Source organism: Syngnathus leptorhynchus, chromosome 22, assembly GCF_054491065.1.
Source record: "Syngnathus leptorhynchus isolate UIUO chromosome 22, UIUO_Slep, whole genome shotgun sequence".
Taxonomy (NCBI): domain Eukaryota; kingdom Metazoa; phylum Chordata; class Actinopteri; order Syngnathiformes; family Syngnathidae; genus Syngnathus; species Syngnathus leptorhynchus.
Genome location: NC_141216.1, coordinates 3,978,849 through 3,998,175, shown reverse-complemented (window position 1 = coordinate 3,998,175; position 19,327 = coordinate 3,978,849). Strand labels below are relative to the sequence as shown.

The following is a 19,327-nucleotide window of genomic DNA, read 5'->3' as shown; positions in this document are numbered from 1 at the left end:
ATAAATCAGCGCTGAAGGGGCCGCCGCCATTGCCGTACTCGGTGCACTCGCACCGGCTGCGAATCGCTTTGTATACGCTGCTAATTGTTTCTTAAACAAGCCGCCTGCTCTGTTCTGTAGGCCAAGTCTCAGCGTTGACGCTCTGGGGATTTGTCATTCACTTAAATCAGGCCAAAGTTACCCATTAAGATCGTACGCTTTCGTTGCCGTCCTTTTAGAAGTAAATGACAAAGCTGGTCGTTGGTCTGGATTTTTCTTTCTTTTTCAAACCGCTGCTAAAATGGCGTCCTTGGACTTAACATTGAGCCCTTCCCTCCATGTTGAAGTAAAGGCGGCGGGCGGGAATAATGGCCTCCACTTTGATGACATTGCGTCAGAGCCAAGGTGACTGAGCGTAGACGAGGAGGAGGTGGAGGAGGAGTGATGGCTGCCTCCCCGCCTGCCTGAGCAGCCATCAACCCCCCCACCCCCTTCTCACCCTGTCAATAGCGAGCCTCTTGTCTGATGGAGTCACATCAGGGCGGCACACCTGCCACCGCCGCCGTGTCTTTATTTCCTGCAGCCGTCCCGTCGCAGCGCACATCACCGGTGATTAATACACTGACAGCCGCCGGGAGGTGAAACGCGCACACGCGGCAGGCTTGCCCGCTAACTTGTGTCATACAACCGGAACACGGCAAAATTGCTCAGCCTTTGTTTCCTGTAAGGAAGCACGGGCGTGCAGAGGTGGAAATCGAGAGGGCCACGGCCACCTCCGTCCACCCTGGGCTGATGTAAAAGGGTTGAAAATAAAAAAAAAATGCTAAAGGCGTTAGCGTGACGCTACACAGTTGCAGCTGTTTAGTGCGCACGCGGCACCCAAAGTGACTTGACGTCAGCCGCCGTCTGCCAGATGAGACGTTCATAAATCAGAGTGACCTCTGGCTCAAGCCAGGGAATGCCCCCCCCCCCTCTCCCCCCACCCGCCCGCACACGTAAATCCCAGAGTGACTCATTTAACGAGGAAGACCTTGGGTTTATTAACAAGTAACCGCGGCCGTTTGCTTTCATAGAAAAGACATTTGGAAACGACGGCAAATCATCAAGTGCCGTTGATCGGATATAAAGTGCATTGAGCTTGGCTCGCTGCTACTGTCCTGCCCTTCAAACGAGAGGCAGCGAAAAAAACGGATCACTTGCTGCTCCGTAAAGCTTCAGAGATACACAAATATTCATTCCAGTCAGAATTGACTTGAAATATATACATAACTGTACTCTATGATGTTCCATGCGAAAATGTTTTTGCTAATCTTGTCCGCACATCAAGGCACCCGCAGGGCCACGTTTGCTCTAAACGGTAGGTCATCAAGATAGCGAGCGTGCCGACTACTCGGCTGACCGGTGTGTCAGCGGGACGTGTCGGCGAGGGCAACCAGGTGGTCCGGTAGTGAGCGAATGTCAGGCGGTGAGGTGGCTCCGTCCCCGCCGGTTGCCCAGCTGCCGCTCCCACCTCTCGGTCATTAATTCTCTCGCCGAGTTCGTCATTAGGACTCCTCGCGGTCACCCGGGAGCGTTGGGCATCGCGACGCATTTGCCCAACTGTCATTCTGGTGACGCGGGTCGAGTCAGGGTGGATCAGCTGGCGCCACGCGTATTGATGTTGACCATTCAGCCGCCTTACCGTGTTTGTCAATTCACAAACAAGTCCATCTGGACAATCGGAGTCAACTGCCAGATGTTTGGAATCGTTTGTTAATTTGAGTTTTGTAAAAGTTACTTCCGTTAACAACCCGGGCTAAGCTTAGCTCCTGGAGGAAGCTGTATGCATGTTTACTCCGAGCGCGTATCTCGGGAAAGGCGCGCTTGGTTCTCAAGGTCGCCGTGAAAAAAAAAAAAAAAGATAACAGGCTTTGTGGGAATTACAACAAGAGGGCCGGGATTCAATTTGAATTGCATTTCTAATAGGATGCCGTTGACAATCCAATTGCTCAAGTGTCAACCATCCCGTGTAATAAGGTCGGACCTGTCAGAGTGATTAATGAATTGTCACAAGCAAAGGAAGCACCGTTGCCGTGGCTGATTTGTACCCGCCGGCCGACCCCGGCGCGCCGTATTCCGTCGCCGGCGTATTGCGGCCGACCCGGCCCGGAGCGGCCGAGCAGGTGTGACAGCCGGATTCCTTTTCTTGTCAAGGTATTAACGGCGCTTTCCCGCTGTGCTGCCTTCTCTGCCGGCCCCTCACACAACTGTGGGCAGCCATTGCGTCTTGACAGACCACTGTCACTTCCCATCACGCTCTCGACGCTGCAAGCCCCCCCCCCGCCCCAAAGCCACTTTCTGGGCGCCACAATTATTTTTTTGACAAGCCATCCATCAGCTTTAACTTTCAAGCACTTTTGCAGCGATCGCCATTGTTGCCTTTTTACGGCAAGACACTTACGCTTTCTTGCCGTGTAAATCTTCTTTCATAACTGTATTTATTAGCGATCTGTGTGGAATTCGGCGCTAGCGACGTGCCCTTGTCAGGTCTAATCAACAAGGCGGAGACACAAAATGATAGTCGAGCTCTACGCCAACACCGACGCCGAGGCTCAACGGACAGCTAATAGATGGAGAGGCAATTTAGCCGGCGCGAGCGAGCCGTTAGCCAAAGGCGTCGGCGCACGCTCATCGATCTCCCGCCGCTCGCGCTCGCGACAGCTTCAAAATTCAGCAATAATCGTGACAAACGAGGAGCAGCGCCGCAGCGTTTCAAAATGTATTGACAAATGTCTACCGAGCAAGTTATTGATGAGGACTTCGGATCTCGGCCAGTTGTCCTTCAGTTGCGGATCGCCATGGCCTCGAGTCACGGCCACTTTTTGATTCAAGTTGATTTGGTGCTTGTAACTCCAAAGTTGGGGCTTAATCCTGAACGTACAGTTCAATATTCTGAATTGACTGTATGCGTGTCGTGGGGGCCAAAGTTCAACAGGCCAAAAGGTGAAAGAGTGGCGGCAAGCGTTTAGCAGCTGTGTCACGCCACCGTGATGGAGTCGAATGTGGCCCGGGTGTGAAAAGTGCCGTGTGGTCGAAGGTATGCGCGCCGCTTTGGAGCTTACGCTTTCTCGCATCTCCGTTCCAAACTCGCACGCCGCTAACAACAACTCGGCTTATTAAGCGTCGGCCCGGCCGCCGGCGAGGCAATTACGCTAGAATGTCGGCGTCCCTTCGCATGCGAGTGCACCTTTTCGAAACACCGCTGCCACATCGAGCTCGCGCGTGAGGGATGACTGTCCGTTTCACACGCACGCACTTCCTCTGCACTTCCTGTTTTTGCGCGGCCGCTAAGGGCAAAGCTAGCCCAAGGTAAAAACTGCAACTTGGCAGAAGATGAAAGGAGCGCGCCGCATTCACAATTTTCATATTCTGGAAACAGAGCGTACATACAGAATCTGTGTTATTTTATCTCCTCAGCTGGTTCTTTTCTGATGGGCCAAGCTTCAGCCCATTTGTCTGTCAGGGCCGTCGATTTAGTTGCCGTCACATGAAGCTCATGTTGGCTTGATGATAGCGCTCGCTCGGGCAGTGGGGGGGGGGGGGGTAGAATCTGTCACCTGCAGCTTTGACAGGGAGGTAATTGCTGATGGTTTCACCGTAAGAGCATTCGCCCATCGCAGACCACATTAAAGGAATATTTATCACATAGCCAATACTTTGTGTAGCCGGAGATCATTCACATTTCCTTCACTGACCAGGAAGTGTGCAACTGCCAGTATGCTAATTTTGAACATTCATTTCGCTTTTAAATATAGCAAAGGTTACCCAGTCAAATGTTGCCAAAAAAAAAACCATGTGATTCTTCCACATACCACTAGAGGAAGCCCAGGTGGCCGTCACAATGTTAGTCTTCCCTGGAGAACAAGGTTTCATTATGGATTCATCCTTTGAATTGAATAAGTCAAAATCAGCGTTAGTTAAATTGGCCTCTGTTGGAGTTGGCCGCACACTTTCATGGTTTTCTTTTATTGGGGCGCCGGCCGAGCGGCCGGCGCTGTGACCTTGCAGCTTTTGGCGCGCCCCATCCATCTTGAGCTGTTTAGCCGTTTCGCTGGATTCACAGCGGCCAGATTAACGCAATTCATCACCGCAATCATTCTCCATTCATCACCCCTTCCTCGCCCCCTGAATGTTTTGACGTCCAGTTAATTTTCTGCTGATGATTTATCAAACGATAATTACCATACTCTGAAGGAGTCATTCGTTATCTTGATGAATGATAATGACGCCAAAGTGGATTGAATTTTAAGCAAGTTCCCTCCGCCGCTAACATGTGCCTTATTGTGAGAAATGGCAGAGCAGGCATGGGGGGGGCGCGAAAAATTCTGAAATCCAACGTCATGATTTTGCAAAATGAGTAAAATGATGCAATATGCCCGATTCCTCGCAGGAGGTCGAGCCCAGATGGGCTTGTTTTTTTCTCCCTTCTTGCCTGTCTCACAATAGTGAATGAGACTTCAAGTCACACGGTGGGCTTTGTCGGCGCTGATCACCAAAATGGGCATAATTCGGAAGTAGCGTGGGGGGAAAAAAAAAAAAAAAAAAAAAAGGCTTAATCCCAAATTGTCACGGGCGACGTATTCCCGGTGCAGCTTTGAAGTGACAATCTTCACGGCCCGCTGGCTCCATTGCACAAGAAAGACCACCTCGCCCGCAACGGAAGGGATAATGGTAACTTTAAAGGCACTTTGAAGGGAAAATGTCACCAGCAATTAGACATTCCTGAGCCGGTTTCACACAAAAATCAATCGGAATCGTTTTATTTTCTTGTTAGAAAACGATTGTGATATTCTTGAAGAAATACACTGCCCTAGGGTGACAAATAGTTGAAGCCCCGAGCGGGAATTACGTGCCGCCACCTGGGCCGTTACCCTCACGGGTCTCATTATCGGCCTCCTTATTAGTTTTTTGACTCAGCACAAAAAAAAAAAAAAAAAGAAACGTGAGCACCTCCCATCTTTCTGATCTCTCACGCGCTGACAAATCCCTTCTAGACCGCCGACCGTTTTCCGCTAAACTAATTAGCGCTAATTAAAAGGTTTTTCCAGCTGCCTTGTCTGCGTTTTTCTTTTGTTGTTGTAGTGTGTGAGCGACACATTGTCCTCGCTGGTGTTTAGCGCCGGCTGGCCGGCCGACCGATCACATTCCTCGCCGTTTGTTCACAGTCGGAGATCAAGGAGATTAGAACTTTTGTTGTTTACAAATGGAGTGAAACTTATTACCGCCGGAAGGTCCTCAAAGGACTCGGTGAGGGGGGAAGAACTTGGACAATGAAACTTGTGGACAGTGTAGTTCTACTTTTTCTGATACGGGGTGTGTCAATAAAGTATTCCCATCCGGTTTTTAATCCACCTTTTTCAAAAGTTGATATTTCAAAAACAAATTCCAATCATGAGTGTTTCATTTTTGGAGGTTAGATACTTGTGTCCAGTATGGCTAAGTGCTCGTGCGACTATTTGCTAAAGCTGTCAGGCAACAAGTGAAAAAGCCATGACTACACGAGCCAAAGGGTGCGTGAGTTTGGCCGTCACAAGCCATCAAGTCAGCCCGACGGTGACGGTGCGCGCCGCGTGGGACTGAATTCTGTAGCCGGGTCAAATCCAGCTTAAAGTCGCCGCCCCGCTTTCACATCCAATTCGGCGTCACATTCTTACCTACCGGCAACCTCTGCCGAGCTCTGCTCATTAATCAAAGCGGAGTGCTTGTCTTGACCTCGCCCCCCCTCCTCCTCGCTTCACTTTGAAGCTCTCCGTCCTCCGCGGCATGAGGAAATCATTTGCTGCCCGATTCAATGAGCCGTCAGTCGGGCCCGGCCACCTAATGACATGTGAGAATATTAACCTCCTGCCACCAAGAGTGCCGCCTTCTCCGGGAAGCACTCCATTATTCATCCCGCTTCACAGCACTCCTTCCCTTGTAAGTCATGTTTGCAAAGCGCACCAGAGCTTTTTACTTGCATTTGAACAAAAAGGCGGACTGTGGCAAGTGGCAGTCCAAAAAAAAAAGGACTCAAAAGTACCTTCGAAAGCAATATCGGTACATTAGCGGCATTTCCATTTATTACGATGGGGAAGATTGATTTGAGATACAAAATGATTGCATGTATATTTGTGGAAGGCGTCGCGGTGGCCGGCCGCCCGCCCGCCCGGCCGGCCTCGGGAGCTTCTTCCTTGTCACATACAGTAGCGCAGATGTCCAGAGTGACGCGCCGCGCCATCCAGACTGACAAGTGACGCAAACGTGTTTTGACACATGACGCGGCCGGCGGGTCGGCCCGGGCGCCCCGCGGTTGAGGACATCCGACATGAAGTGCGTGCAAACTAACGGGCGGCCGGCCCCACGAGCTCCGAGTGTTTGGCCCGTTGTCGGCGAGGCTCGTCTATGGATCCGTCCGTCTTTGTCGCCTCGCTTGGAAATGATCCAAACGTGTCGCTGCCGCACCCCTCCCAAAAAACATGGCTCAGTACAGGTTGCCAACCACAGGTGAGCATCAAGTGCGTCGCTGGGCCTCCGGTCTGACGCCACCTTAATCAGGCCTAGTTTGCAGCTTTGGGCCCCACTGGGACCAACATTGCGTTTTGCCTTCAACGCACGCTCCACTTAATTGCAACGCGGGCCAGGCCGGCCGAGCAGACGCGCTCGTCATTAGAGGAGTCGCGAGCGGGCAGCCAGGTAAGGAGAAAGAAGCCTCTTCAGGTCTCTGGGGGACTGAGGTCCTGAGGGACGGAGGCAAACAAGACGGTACCTGTGAGGGATCAGGCCCCCCGAGTCGTTAGTCAGGACACGCCAGCTCGCTGCTTATCAATGTCTCTGACATGGAGTCCTTTCAGTCTGGATCAGCAAGCGAAATATTTTTTGCAATCATTTGCAAAATAAATTGGTCTCATGTGACCATTTGTTGAGTAAAATGGTTTTATAAATGTTTTATATAAGTTTTGAATAATTGTTCATTATAATCAAGCTGTAGTCTAAAATGAAAATGAACATAAACCTACTAACTTCAAATTCAAAGCCATCGCAAAGACGTGACAAACTAATGTGCGAAGGCTAATGCGATAAACATTACCGGTTTGGCTAATCGGCGTTACGTCGGCAATGGCAGCTACGTCGCGGCGCTCAGGTTAGCTCCCACGGCGGGGAATTTAGATGATTAAATCAGCGGGTGCACACGCCGCCTCTGACACCAAAACAACAATTAATAAGACGCCCCCCCCCCCCCCCCCTCGTGCAGATCCCGCTAATAACATTACGAGTAAAATCAAGACACCTTACAGTCAGAAAGGTGAAAATGAATTAGCATGGCTTACAGCAAACGGAAAGAAAAAAAAAAGAGCCAAGGTCCGAAAGTCATTACTGAAGGGGGAGGAAAATGACAGAGAAGGATGATGGATGACAAGTTGAATTTGCACCCGTCCAGGGACTGAAGGTGAATGTTGACAGAGGTATTTATCTTGAGAGAGAGGGTCGGGGTCAGGCCGGTCCGGTTCGGGCCGGGCCGAGCTAGGGCAGGCTCGAGGACGTTGACAAATTTATCCGGCACCGGGGTCCTTTTCTTTGTTCTGCACCCCAAGTGAGCCGCATCGCTCAGGCTGCCACGGCGTGGATCCTCCGTCGCACAAACCACTGAATCATTTTTTTTACCTTCTGGATCTTATTATTATTGCGTTTTCCAAACATATGGTGAACCCCGGCCTATTTACGTTTCACCATCTTTTTTCAACTCTCCACCTAATGTATGTCTATTTTTGTCCTCTACAAAAGTAGAGCAAAAGATTTGCAATTGCCTGTAAATGCCACAAGATGGCGACAAATCTCATCTTCTGTCCAAATGAAACTACTCAGCTCACTCCTTGACAACTGAAGGCTACCAAAAGGCACGAAAAAACAATGAGCGAGCGTCACGCTAATAACACGCTATTTTCAAAATAGAACACATGTGTTTTTAATTGGACTGAAAACATAACCCAAAATGAGTGATACAGTCTGGTTGTTTTATCTATCGAGGCAACTCGAAGACCTGAAAGACGTTGAGGCTCATTAATATGAACGATTGCAGAGCATTTGCACATCGGCGCACACCAGGCACGCTTTTGACGCGGTCTCATTTTCTAATTAGTAGCACATCAGCGCTTGACGCCACGTGAGAACTCACCCATTTGTATTTGTGCTTTTTGCGAGCCTGCGCGACAGGCGAACCACTTAACCGCGCGTCATCCATCATGTTGTCAACGCGCAAATGTTTTGGATTCATGTGAGCTCGGCGCAGACAAAGCAGCTCGCTCGACTTTGTGACACCGCATCGTTTCCAATCGCGCGCGTTTGTGCTTTGCAAAAGCAAGAAATGTCTTTGGACTCCGCATTGAGCCTTACGAAGTTGGAAATCAAAAGCTCAGACGCTATATTCACACGTCGCCACGGAATTGTTCTAGGTCTTGTTCCGACCGAGAGTAGCTGAGACGATTTCAGAGACAAAGTGAGCTACTTAGCTTGCTTCTTTATGTCCAAATTTGAGTCTTTTGTCCCGTCAACGCCAACCCCCCCTTGTATTTGTGAACAAGCGCAGTATGCTTTCAGACAAGCCAAGCGCTGCCCCTCTAAGTGGCCTTTTTAACAATGCGGCCGGCGACATGAATCATTTAGCGTACACTTGAAAGGAATCCTTTGCTGCAGGAGATGTTTGATGCCGGCGGACTGACAGCACGGCGGGCTGACGGACTACAATATTTATTATGGTGTCACCTTGCTGCACGTCGGGCCCTTCTGTTTTGCGGCTACGGGCGGGTCAGTCATTGTTCGGCCCGAGCGGAGAAACACCCGCACAAAGGTGTTTCCTGTCTTTTGGCTCATGTTTACATGCGTGCCGTGAACTCCATTGTGGAAGAGAGCGCCCCGAGGAACGTGGACTTTGTGAAACGTTACGAGGTTGCCCGCAAAAAAAAAAAAAAACATTCTCCGAGACGGTCTGCTATTTTGGTTTGAGGCGAGCCAAACGCAAATCGACTCAAGACAAGAATGGTGACCTCTGCCCGGCCCCTCTGTTGAAACGACCACGAGGAGGCGGATGTTGTCCGTCAGCAACGGCAGCAGCGATGGCAATTAGAATGACGAGCGGGCCGGTCGGGAGGCGCCGGCCGACGTTGGAGTGCGCCTCGTAAAGCGTGTCGTTAAACTTTAAAGCCAGCGCCGGCGCTCAAATTGCGGCGGCCAATTGATTCACGAGTAGCATGTGACGACTAATCAAGAGGCAGATTTTGCGGCGCGTCGTTAGTTTTATGACGGCCTTGCTGACAATGTTGTTAACGCTTTCATATTTGACGGCAATAAAACTTTCCAATTGATGACAAAAATAAAATGCGGTTGTTGACGTTAGCGCTTTTGTATTTGACGCCGCGACGCTACCTTCTTGCTAGCTAGCCATATGTACATTCCATGTGATCAAAGGTCAACATCAATTTTTTTCTGCCACACGAGCGCTAAATGATGTAGCCGGACGCCCTCGTACTTTGAAGCGTCATCGTTGAGTGTTTTTTTCCCCCCTCACTCCCGACACATCGTGACTTTTCAGGAACAATTACGGCAAAGAAGCTAAATTGTTCCCAGCTACTTGGAGCGCTGTCACGGTGACATCTGCCCCGTGATAGATTCCTCCTTCATTAGCCCGGGGTGTGGGATTACCCGTGGAGAGCACATTAATCACCGCTTTCTGTGGCAGCCCTCCAATGCGCAGCTTGGGAGAAGAAGAAGAAAAAAGAAGGAAAAGCACAACTTTTTCCTGATGCGTCACTCCTCTCTCAAGGCAGCCCGCAATCAATCACTTTGATTGGCACCACTGATAGCTTACACTGTTTATACAATGTGTCATGAATGATGGCGTTAGCAGCTATTGTTGTCGGAGGGCTGATGGGTAAGCCGTGCGCCGGCCGGCGGTCAAGGGCCAGAATTTTATCATCTTGGGCGCCGGACCCTCAAATAAAATCAAAAAGAGTATTATTTGATGTTTTTGGCTCCAATCACGGGCCACATTGGACGCTTCGGCGAGCCGTATTCGGCCCGCGGGCCGCCTGTTGATTCACACTACTCACAATTTTTTTTTTTTTTTTTTAATTCAAATGTATTTTTTATAGGGTTTTTTTGGCGCTTTTTATTTTCAAACATTTTAGGTGTTTTTAATTCGCTTCTCGTCAGTAGGACGGAGGCGCTTTCCATTTATCTTTATGTTTTATTTTTCGGAGCCTCTGGCGTGACCTTGGAACGGTGCCATGGCAAAGACATTCTGGCAGTGCCTAATGAGAGCCATATTAAAATTTCAGCAGTTCCTACACATAAAGCACTCGTACATCAGTTTAATGCCGACACTTTGGTAATTGTGCCGCAGAAGGTGCTCCATCAACACCCGCCCTTACCTGGAAATATAATTACATCCTTTTCGCACTGTAGCAGAAACGTCTCACAAAACTGAACAAAATAAAAATGTTTCATTTTGGATCATGCTAGCTTTCACCACTAAACCACCATTGCGTACAGACGACGTTCGGCTCGTCACCGTAAGGCGGAATTTGGTCTCGAGATCTGTCGTAGCGGTCACACATTTGCGGAGTCAATCTTGGCCTGCGACGTAGATCGATGCTTCCGAGAGCAGCGAGACGAAAGCAAAACAGAACCATAAAGCTAAACGTTGCGTTCAAAAAGCACATAAAAAAAGAGATTTATTCACGCGGTGAGATCATCCTCTGCGGGCCCGGTCGAGCGATGGGAATTCTTTCACAACACTTATATGACGCCATCGATTTGCAGAAAGTTTTAACCTTTGCAAAAAACAAAAAAAAAAGATGACTTTTTCTAAAGTGACCCAAATTACACAATGAAAATATCAAACATGTCAACTTGGATTAACGAATGTTCAAAAATCTTGCATGATGCAATTGTTTCGAAATGTTTTTTCCAATTTCAACGCGTGCCAGTGTTTTTCGCCTTTAATGTTGAATGACTCAGCCAGCCGTCGATCGTTTGCCAACGTTGCTCTTCATCCTGCGTATCAGAGATAAGCTTTTTTTGTTTTCTTTTCTTTTTTTTATCACACAGTGCACTTTTCCTAAATGATCATTATTACAGGCTACCTCCCAGTTGTGGCTCGCGGGCTCCCCGGGGGACCCCATTTTGAGAGCCGCAGCTTTAAAGAGTCCGTTAAAAAGGAGTCAGCCGACAACAGCGTCAGTTCCGCCCCCTCTTTTGCTTAAAAGGGTTTTTTGTGCCTGTAGGGCCCCCATCAGTTACCTGCTGACAGGGCTAGCATGACTGATGCGCCGCCCGAGGCCCCCCCCCCTCTTTCCTCATCCCCACACCCCGCCACCTCTTTGCCTCACTTTGTCAGGCAGCTCATTATTTATACATCTTATCGGAAACAAAAGGCAGAGCGCCGCTGCGTAGAAATGAAAACAAGACTTGTTTTTGGATGCCTGAAATGAAATGATCTCCCCCCCCCCCCTCCGCTCGGCAGCGCGCTTTCGTCTGCCCACACCTCCGCTGCGTGAGTGTTGGATGCGGCCCTGGCTCTTTGAGGCCCGCCTCTCGGTCTCAGGTGACAGAGACATGAAACACAGCGTTGTCAACGCTTGCTGGTGTGTATTACTCCAGGCCGCTGCTTCTCACTTTTTGATACAAAGTAGCAAAATAAAAAATAAAAAACATTCAAATGCAAATTTGGCCCAATATTATTCACATTCTACACAATTTGAACATTTCATTTGGAGTTTTTTTTTTGCATGCCTGAAGTCGCAGCGTCCACCTCAGCACTGTCATGAGGATTTTCTCACTATTGCAAGTTCTTTCGAACTTGCTGCCCAAGTTGGCGTGCGTCGAAATGTTGCTGTTCAAAATTGCTTTTAATGTTTGATGATATGTTTTTTGTGGGCTCTTCTTGGTTGTCTGTTTTTGCTGTTTTGTCTTTTTTATTGCACCTCTGAGAGGCAACTTTTGATGACATTATTATTTTTATACGTGATGTTGTATAGTATGTGCATATTCATGTAGAAGCCGAAGTCGATGTCATTATTTAGTTTTCATTCAAGGTGCTTAAATATTGAAATAAGGCCGGCTGAGTTGTTGCAGGAGTCTTACGCCACCTGTTGGATTTTTCTCACATAGCAGCACCAATTCTGCAAACAAGCTGTGGCAACCGACTTGTCAACAGTTTCTTATTTGAGCTAAGTTGGACTTTGCTTTCTTCTTACATTTTTTTTATTTGTGTACACAAATAAGCAGGCCGGCCGCACACGCTAACAAAAGGCGACAGCTCTCCATCTTGACGAGACGCATATTGGCGACGCGTCCGACAGTTATCGTCACTGCCGGCGGTGTACTCTCCGTCGTCTTCCTTGTCGTCGCTCAGCTGCGCCGCTGTCACGCTGTCAGCCGAGCACGTAATGCGCTGTGAGTGGTGTATCATGTCCCGTGCTAATTAGCTTTGTCAGGGCCCGGCCCTGCCAGCGCCACGCAGATCGCGCCATGATACACGGCCGCTTGACTTACCAGCGCTACAACTTTCGCTTTTTTTTTACCTCGAGGCACGCAACTCAAGAACAAAACACACATATAGAAAATGAAAACACCGCAGGTCGTGTAAAAGTCCAAAGGTCAACAATTACGCTCACCAAAGTGTATTTTGAAGCCAACGTTGGGTCGGACGATGGAAAGCCCAACCGGTCGCCGGCCGCCGGCTTCCAGTTATTACTTTCATCTCGTCTCGTCTCCCGATGCTTAATAAGCGAGCACCTGAGGGCCTCCGTCTCCCCGACCCTGATGGGAAGTGGCAAGGAGATGAGCGAGAAGAGCCGAGGCAGGAATAAAAAAAGAACAAGGGATTAAAAATAAGTGGGGCGGGCGGGCCCCGGCGACCGGGGCCCATCAACACCGATGAGCGTTAGCGTGTGTCACTGCCACACGAGTGTCAAATCACTCAGGCTGCTGCCTCATTTGACCGGAGCGCATCAATCAGCGGCGCCCGACGCCGGGCGACGGGCCGGCGTGGGCTTCACCTCTGGCTCTCTCATTAGCTTGCGTCAGTGTTAGTGAAACCTCCGCCTGTCAGGACATTTCGCCACGCACTTTTGGGGACTTTGTTTGTTACTTTCAGGTCCATACCGTTGTTTGTGCGTGTGATTGGTATTTGAAGTGACCTCGGAGAATGGCAGTCTGTCCGTCTGTCAGTGACATCTTATAGCTTTGGAGGAATTCAAGAAAAAAAAAAAGTCATGAAAAATTCAACAGCAAACTAAAACAAAAGGAACGCAGCCTAATTGGTAGGAAAGCTCCCCCTTTTTGTGCCTTTGAGGAGCTAACGTGTTGTCCGTGTTAAGCTCATCACTTTTAGACGTGAACGTGAAGTGACAGCTCCTCTCACTGCAGTGTTCAGATCTCCTCGAGTAGCTCGCGTATCGGAAGAAATGAGCACACGAGGTTGACCGGACGCACGTTGAAGGGGGATGGCTGTCCGCAGGCCGGGTGGCCCGGGTCTCGCCGCCATGACACAGCGGGCCCGCCATGTACCACGAGAGAGAAGCGTGGACGAGAAGGTGCTGTCAAGTTAGCTTAGCGTCCCTAGCGTCACGTTTGAACACGCTGGGCACTAACACGACACCAGTATCTCTGTCCTCGTCTCTGCTTCCTGTCAGCGCGCACGCTGCCGCCACCACCTCCTCGCGGCGTCCACTCTCAAACCACATATTTGAACATAAACGGTACAATACACATTTCAGGCTTCAGATAATAATGCATTTTCTTTATCCTCTCCGGTGAATATCTCATATTGGCAGAAAAGCTGTGACTGTATGTCTGTCTTATACTGCCCCCAGGTGGCCAAGGCACACAAACCAGAAGAGTAGCACTATGTCCATTGGATGGATGCAAAATCCGTTTGTCCTTTGACATTCCATTGGATTTTTTTAACGTTCCTAGCATTTCGCGGTAAGCCTTCACAAACGTCGTGGTGTGTGACGCTCCCACCCGGCCCGGCCCGTCAGGTCCACTTTGGAACGGGTAGCCTGCGCGGATTGACATGATTGCCTTTAAGCAGCGCCGCTTAGCCGTTGACTCGCAGCTGCAGACGCCACTCCCTCCTCATGACAGTAAAAGCACCATGATGGATTGCCTTGCCAAAAGTGCTGATCGGAGAGGGTTCAAAGTTCACGTCAGCTGAGTAACTGCAATCACCTCAAATATCCCAACGCAGCCCGCAATATCGCTGACTTGCCTCATTATTCCTGGCAAGATTTATTTAGAAAGACATGAGGGGGGCTTTCGGGTTGCCAGATCACGTCCGGATCGGACCGGGATTCCCAGACTAAACATTACCAGCACGTATCAATTAAATATCCAGCGTATGTCAATATGCTTATCCGGTTACGGCCTCGGCTTCAATTTGAGAAACCTCGTTAGCTTCTTTGGCAAAAACGATTTTTAGACGTTTCCCAGCAGCACCGTGCCGAAAAAGAGCAGACATGTAAAAGTTTGTGACATGTGTCACGGCCGTGTGGAGACTGCGCCACTGATGTCGGCCAAGCTGACAGGCGCAGATGGCTTTGGGACATTGCGGGTTTGGTCCACGTCAACTCGCATCGGCGTCACCCGCTGGAAGCTGCGCTAATCTGTCGCCGCCGCCGTTAAAAAAAGCACCATTTGGATTGCAATGAGTTGCTTTTATTGCGCGGCCTATATGATATGTGCATTTCATATTCAATTGCACTTTTGGAGCACAAGTCTCGTGTTAGATATTTTAATCAGTGTTTCTCAACAGTGATTTAATATATAAAATATATACACATTTGTAAAAACTTTACATTGAAACCGTCTGCATATGAACTTACAAATTATTTCCCAAACATAAAGTTGGCAAATTAATTAACTCTTGTTGACATTGGGCAGTTCTCCAAATAGGAAATCAAAATTTGCCCACAAACCAACTAAAGTCAACCAAGAAAAATACAGACAGTTCTATTTCCATGTTACCTTCTAAGTTGTGAAAATTACCATTTTGTAGGAGGCACTCAAATGCAACATTTTGCCGGAAGTGACTCGTTCTCCGCCGGTGTGTTTTAAAAAATCGGCGGTAGCTGGAGTGTCCGTCTGCTATTAGGAACCCTTAACGAAAGCAGAAATCTTCCACTAAAACCTTCACAGAGGTAAGTAACGCGAATTTAAGTCCTCGTGGTGACACGAAAGACATGTGAGTCCAATGCAGCGCTTTACATCCAGTGAACTTGACGATTTGGTTAGTCGAAGTTGCAGCTAACAAGCTAAGTAGCCGCTCTGTAAGCTAGCAGCCGGCTAGCAGCTGGCTGTCTTTGTCGTATTAATTTGATACTTTTACGCTGTTTAATCATTTATCACTTTTATTTGCTCTTAAACAACAATACATTAATATCCAACACACTTTTATGCACGCGAAACGAGTTTGAAAAGAAATGTGACAGCTATTTTGATGCTAAGAGATCATACTTGTTAACTTGTTCCTTAAAATGTTTCCTTATTGGTTATGTGAACCGTTTTCTATGTTAACCCTGCACCAACAGGAATATCATGCTGCAGCCAGGATTGTTGGGAAATCTTCATCCTGGAAATAAGAAGCTGGAAGGGAAAACCTTCTATCTGGATAATGTGAAGAAACGTCCCGCAGCCCTGCTTTTGGAAGCCATATCTCTCCTGGGAGGGGTAGGTCTTGTGCCTTTCTATGTTAGTCGCACAGGAACTGACTGAACCTTTTTCTTCTTTCCAAAGAGCGTGGAGAGCTTCCTTCACAGAGACGTGAGCTTTGTGGTTACGGGAAGTCAACAAGCCTCGGAGGAGAAAAAGCTCGCAGGATGCAAAAGGGGGAGCGATGAGCCTCGGCGGCCCGTCAAGCAGCAAGAAAGTGTTTTTCAAGGCGGTGAGCGGCGACCGCCAACTCCTCGGCCAGTGGTACGTACTACCTGGATCATTTCTTAATGCGCCTGACAGAAATGTGGTCACTCGCCACATGTATCAGTTAATCGGTACGCTGTCAATGTTTTGATCCACTCCTACTCTCCAACTGTCTCCTCCAGGCTTGCGGGAGCCGAGGAAAAGCCCTGCTCGAAAAAGCCATGCGCAACAATGTAAGTCGCTCATCTGCAGACTTTTTTTTTTTTTTTTTTCCCTGAACAGAAATGCATTTTCATTCTGTTTTGAAGGAGCGGCTGCAGGCGAGCAGCGTGTTGACTAACGCCCGTACGTGGGGCGTTCACATTGTCCATGTGGATGGTATCCTTTCCTTTTACTACCCCAAATGAGTGCAATGCAATTTGATGCAGTAAACCCCAGCAGACGGCGCCTGGGAGCGCCAGTGCTCAGGCATCTTCCAGGTTGAAGCCTCCAAATGTAAAAAATCCTTAACGTCACCGCAGATGTTCTTATGTACTTGAAGAAGTTAAACAGCGAGCGCGTCGTGAAATCCAGCCGAGCAGAGGTAAGAAAGGAAAATCTTGTGAGCAACTCCAAATGGAATTAGGACCTAAGAGTGAGAAATAATGGCGGAACCTCAACTGCATGTATGCCTTTTCCGCAGAAGACCTCCTCCACCAAGCAGTCTTGTCATGTTGTCAAAGGTTCGTGTAGATGAGCTAAATGTCGTAATACTGTCAAACGAGATGTCATCTGCTTGAACGTTATGTGTTTTCTATTTGACAGCTAAGCCTCTGCGATTGCCTTACCTCAAAATTGAAGATGTCGGCAGGTGAGCGTACGGTGGATACAAAAAGTCTACACGATCATAATAATAATCGGCGTCGTTTGATGTGAACAGGAAGTACAAGCCCTTGAATATGCAGTCGATGAGCTTCCCCTCGTTGTACTACTTGGGCCGATTCAGTCCCTTCGAGTCGCCGCCCCCTCCTTGCTTTGAGAAGACGGCGCAAGGAGACCATCCATCCAGGTTGCTCCTGCAAATTGGCTCGCTTACCTCTCCATGAATTCCGCCGTCAACGTGTACTGATGGTTGTGTCTTGGGTCGTCGCTTCCCCGTCAGGCCAAAGAGCAAAGTGGAAAGCCGCAGTAAGGGGAAATCTCAAACCCTGTCACCTTGGCCGCCACGCAAAAAGAGCATCTCTTACTGTGAATGTTGCCTTCGCTCCTTCACCAACCTACCTGAGGTGAGAATCTGCTCCTCAACCTTTCTGCGACTTCTTTGGAACTTGAGGGGGGATTTGCTTTGTGTTGCTTTGTCTTCCCGCAGCACTTGGAGTCTGATCAACATCGTGCCTTTGCCACGGAGACCTCCAATTATGACATCTTGGAGCAGCTGGTGTGCAAAATGCTTCCCGCATTCGACCTCCATCCTTCAGAGCAAGCTGAAGATGCACCCAATAGGTGAGCAGCACTCACGGTCACTTGAAAGAAATTGCAGCTCATTTGTTCACGTTTTTTTTGAGGGGGTTTTTTTTTAGACCGCCAACTGCTCTGTCCATCCCGGCCAATTGTGAACTTGAGCTTCTGACTGACGCTGAGTTGGAGCATGAAATTCAAGCCTTGAAAGGACAATCATCTTTCCCCGCACCTGCTGAGAATTCTCCTCTTCAGTCCATGAAATCACCCGAGGAACTGGATCCCGTCCCGATTCCAGCCACGGCGTCCACCGAGCTCCTGTGCCCCGAACCCGATGACCTCACCCACGCAGCAACCGTGCCCTTAGCTGTTATGGACATGGCGCCACAAGTCCATTTTCCTCCAGCACGCTCCTTCTGCCCTGCTACACAAGATTTGTCTATTGACCCGTACTCCATGCCACCGGTCCTCAGCCCGCAAGTCTTCTCCGCCGAAGACACGGAGACCCGTAGTTTATACTCAGAACCGCCTGTCCTCAGTCCTCAGAACTCCGACGGAGATTATCAATGTGAAATGGAGACGACGCTAAGTGTGTCTGAATCGTTTCCCGTCTCCTTCCCCGCACTTCCTTCTGTGGCAGTGTCCAATACGGAAGAAGTGAAGGAAACCCCGTGCCCTTTTAAGCAATCTCACCCGGCGACTCCAAACCCCCGAAAACGTCGTCGCCATTCCAGCTGCGACCGCGATTGCAGGAAAAGGAAAAGGATGGAAGAAAAGGACATTTCACGATCTGCGAGGACGACTCTTCAAGGGGTGCAGTCAAATCCAGGCTCTCTGTGTCCTCCCGTGGGAGACAGACTACAATTATCTCCATTCAAATTGTTGGGTCACAGTGTTGAAGCAACATGGTCACCTGCTCCAAAGATCCCGTCACGCTTCCCCAGCCAAGACTTCCAACAATCCACTTTGGTGTGCATCGACCCGGCCCTGATCCCCGACGTAGCGCGCCTCTCCCCGGCCTCGTCCGACTCGGACTGGGACCGCGAGCTGCTGACCGGCCTGGGCTTCGCGCAGACCGGGTCGCTGTCGGGCCCGGGCGACGCGGCGGCGGCGGGTGAGCCGGACACGGACTTCATCCACAGGCCATGCGTGTGGATGAGCGACAGCAGCTACGAGTCGCGGCTGCACACCGCCTTGCGGCCAGATACCCCTGCGGGGGAACCCTCGGCTTTCTCCAGGACGCTGGTGCAAATTGTTGAGGTACTTCACTGACTGCTCTTTGATGGACCATCGTTATGAACTCGTTGAACCCCGTGCATTGTCTTGTAAAACGTGTTTACAGCTGCATATCTGTTTATTTTTGACATCCGTGAAACTCCCAATGTTGTTGTGCTGACATCAATCTTTGAGCAGCTGTCTGGAAACAAGCACTTTTTTTTTTCCCTGAAAGGGGCATTATTCAATTACTCTAAGTGCTTTGGAACGGATCCCAATTGAACTTGTCTTGATGGTCAGACATGCAAAGTGCTGGGAAAAGTGGAGCCCCTCACATTTCCCTCCAGGATGGAATCAACGTTGGAAGGGGGAAAAAAACTCAGTTTGTAGGTGGGCCCAAATGTTCTGGCTGAATGTTAAGTGAAATTCCACTTGGTTTTAAATATATTTCTTTAAACTAAATAAAATAGAAAAAATGACTGAGTGTAGAAATCTGCAATCTAAAGGCTGATTTAATGGAGACTGAAAAATTTGGGGATGGGCTGGTGTAAACATGCCTCAATGATCTTATGTTAATTCTATTTGCCTTAATATAACGTGGATGAAAACATTGTGATCATTTTATTCATGTGCCCGAAGCCACGTTAGACTCTCTACTGCCCTCAAGTGGCTGAAATACTAAACCGCACCAGCTGATCCCGCAAGGGACTCCCAAGTAACTTCCTCCGCTCTCGTTGTCGCTCATCAAAGCGATAACAGACAC

General features: G+C 49.1%; 1 protein-coding gene across 5 annotated transcripts in view; it reads left to right on the top strand.

The window, feature by feature from the left end:
- Positions 1–19,056, top strand: part of dbf4b (DBF4B-CDC7 kinase regulatory subunit) — a 48,580-nt gene extending 29,524 nt beyond the window's left edge. The window contains exons 5-16 of one of the 5 annotated variants that reach the window (XM_085903158.1): positions 15,053–15,194; positions 15,585–15,723; positions 15,790–15,969; positions 16,095–16,145; positions 16,221–16,290; positions 16,434–16,495; positions 16,598–16,634; positions 16,717–16,762; positions 16,832–16,960; positions 17,054–17,177; positions 17,261–17,394; positions 17,472–19,056. In XM_085903158.1, coding sequence (XP_085759284.1) covers positions 15,592–15,723; positions 15,790–15,969; positions 16,095–16,145; positions 16,221–16,290; positions 16,434–16,495; positions 16,598–16,634; positions 16,717–16,762; positions 16,832–16,960; positions 17,054–17,177; positions 17,261–17,394; positions 17,472–18,621 — 2,115 coding nt within the window. In that variant the 5' untranslated portion in view covers positions 15,053–15,194; positions 15,585–15,591 and the 3' untranslated portion in view covers positions 18,622–19,056. Of the gene's footprint in view, positions 1–14,724; positions 15,195–15,584; positions 15,724–15,789; positions 15,970–16,094; positions 16,146–16,220; positions 16,291–16,433; positions 16,496–16,594; positions 16,635–16,716; positions 16,763–16,831; positions 16,961–17,053; positions 17,178–17,260; positions 17,395–17,456 lie in introns of those variants that run through there. The other 4 variants (XM_085903156.1, XM_085903157.1, XM_085903153.1 and 1 more) reach the window with 4 other exon arrangements.
- Positions 19,057–19,327: the final 271 nt, after the last annotated feature.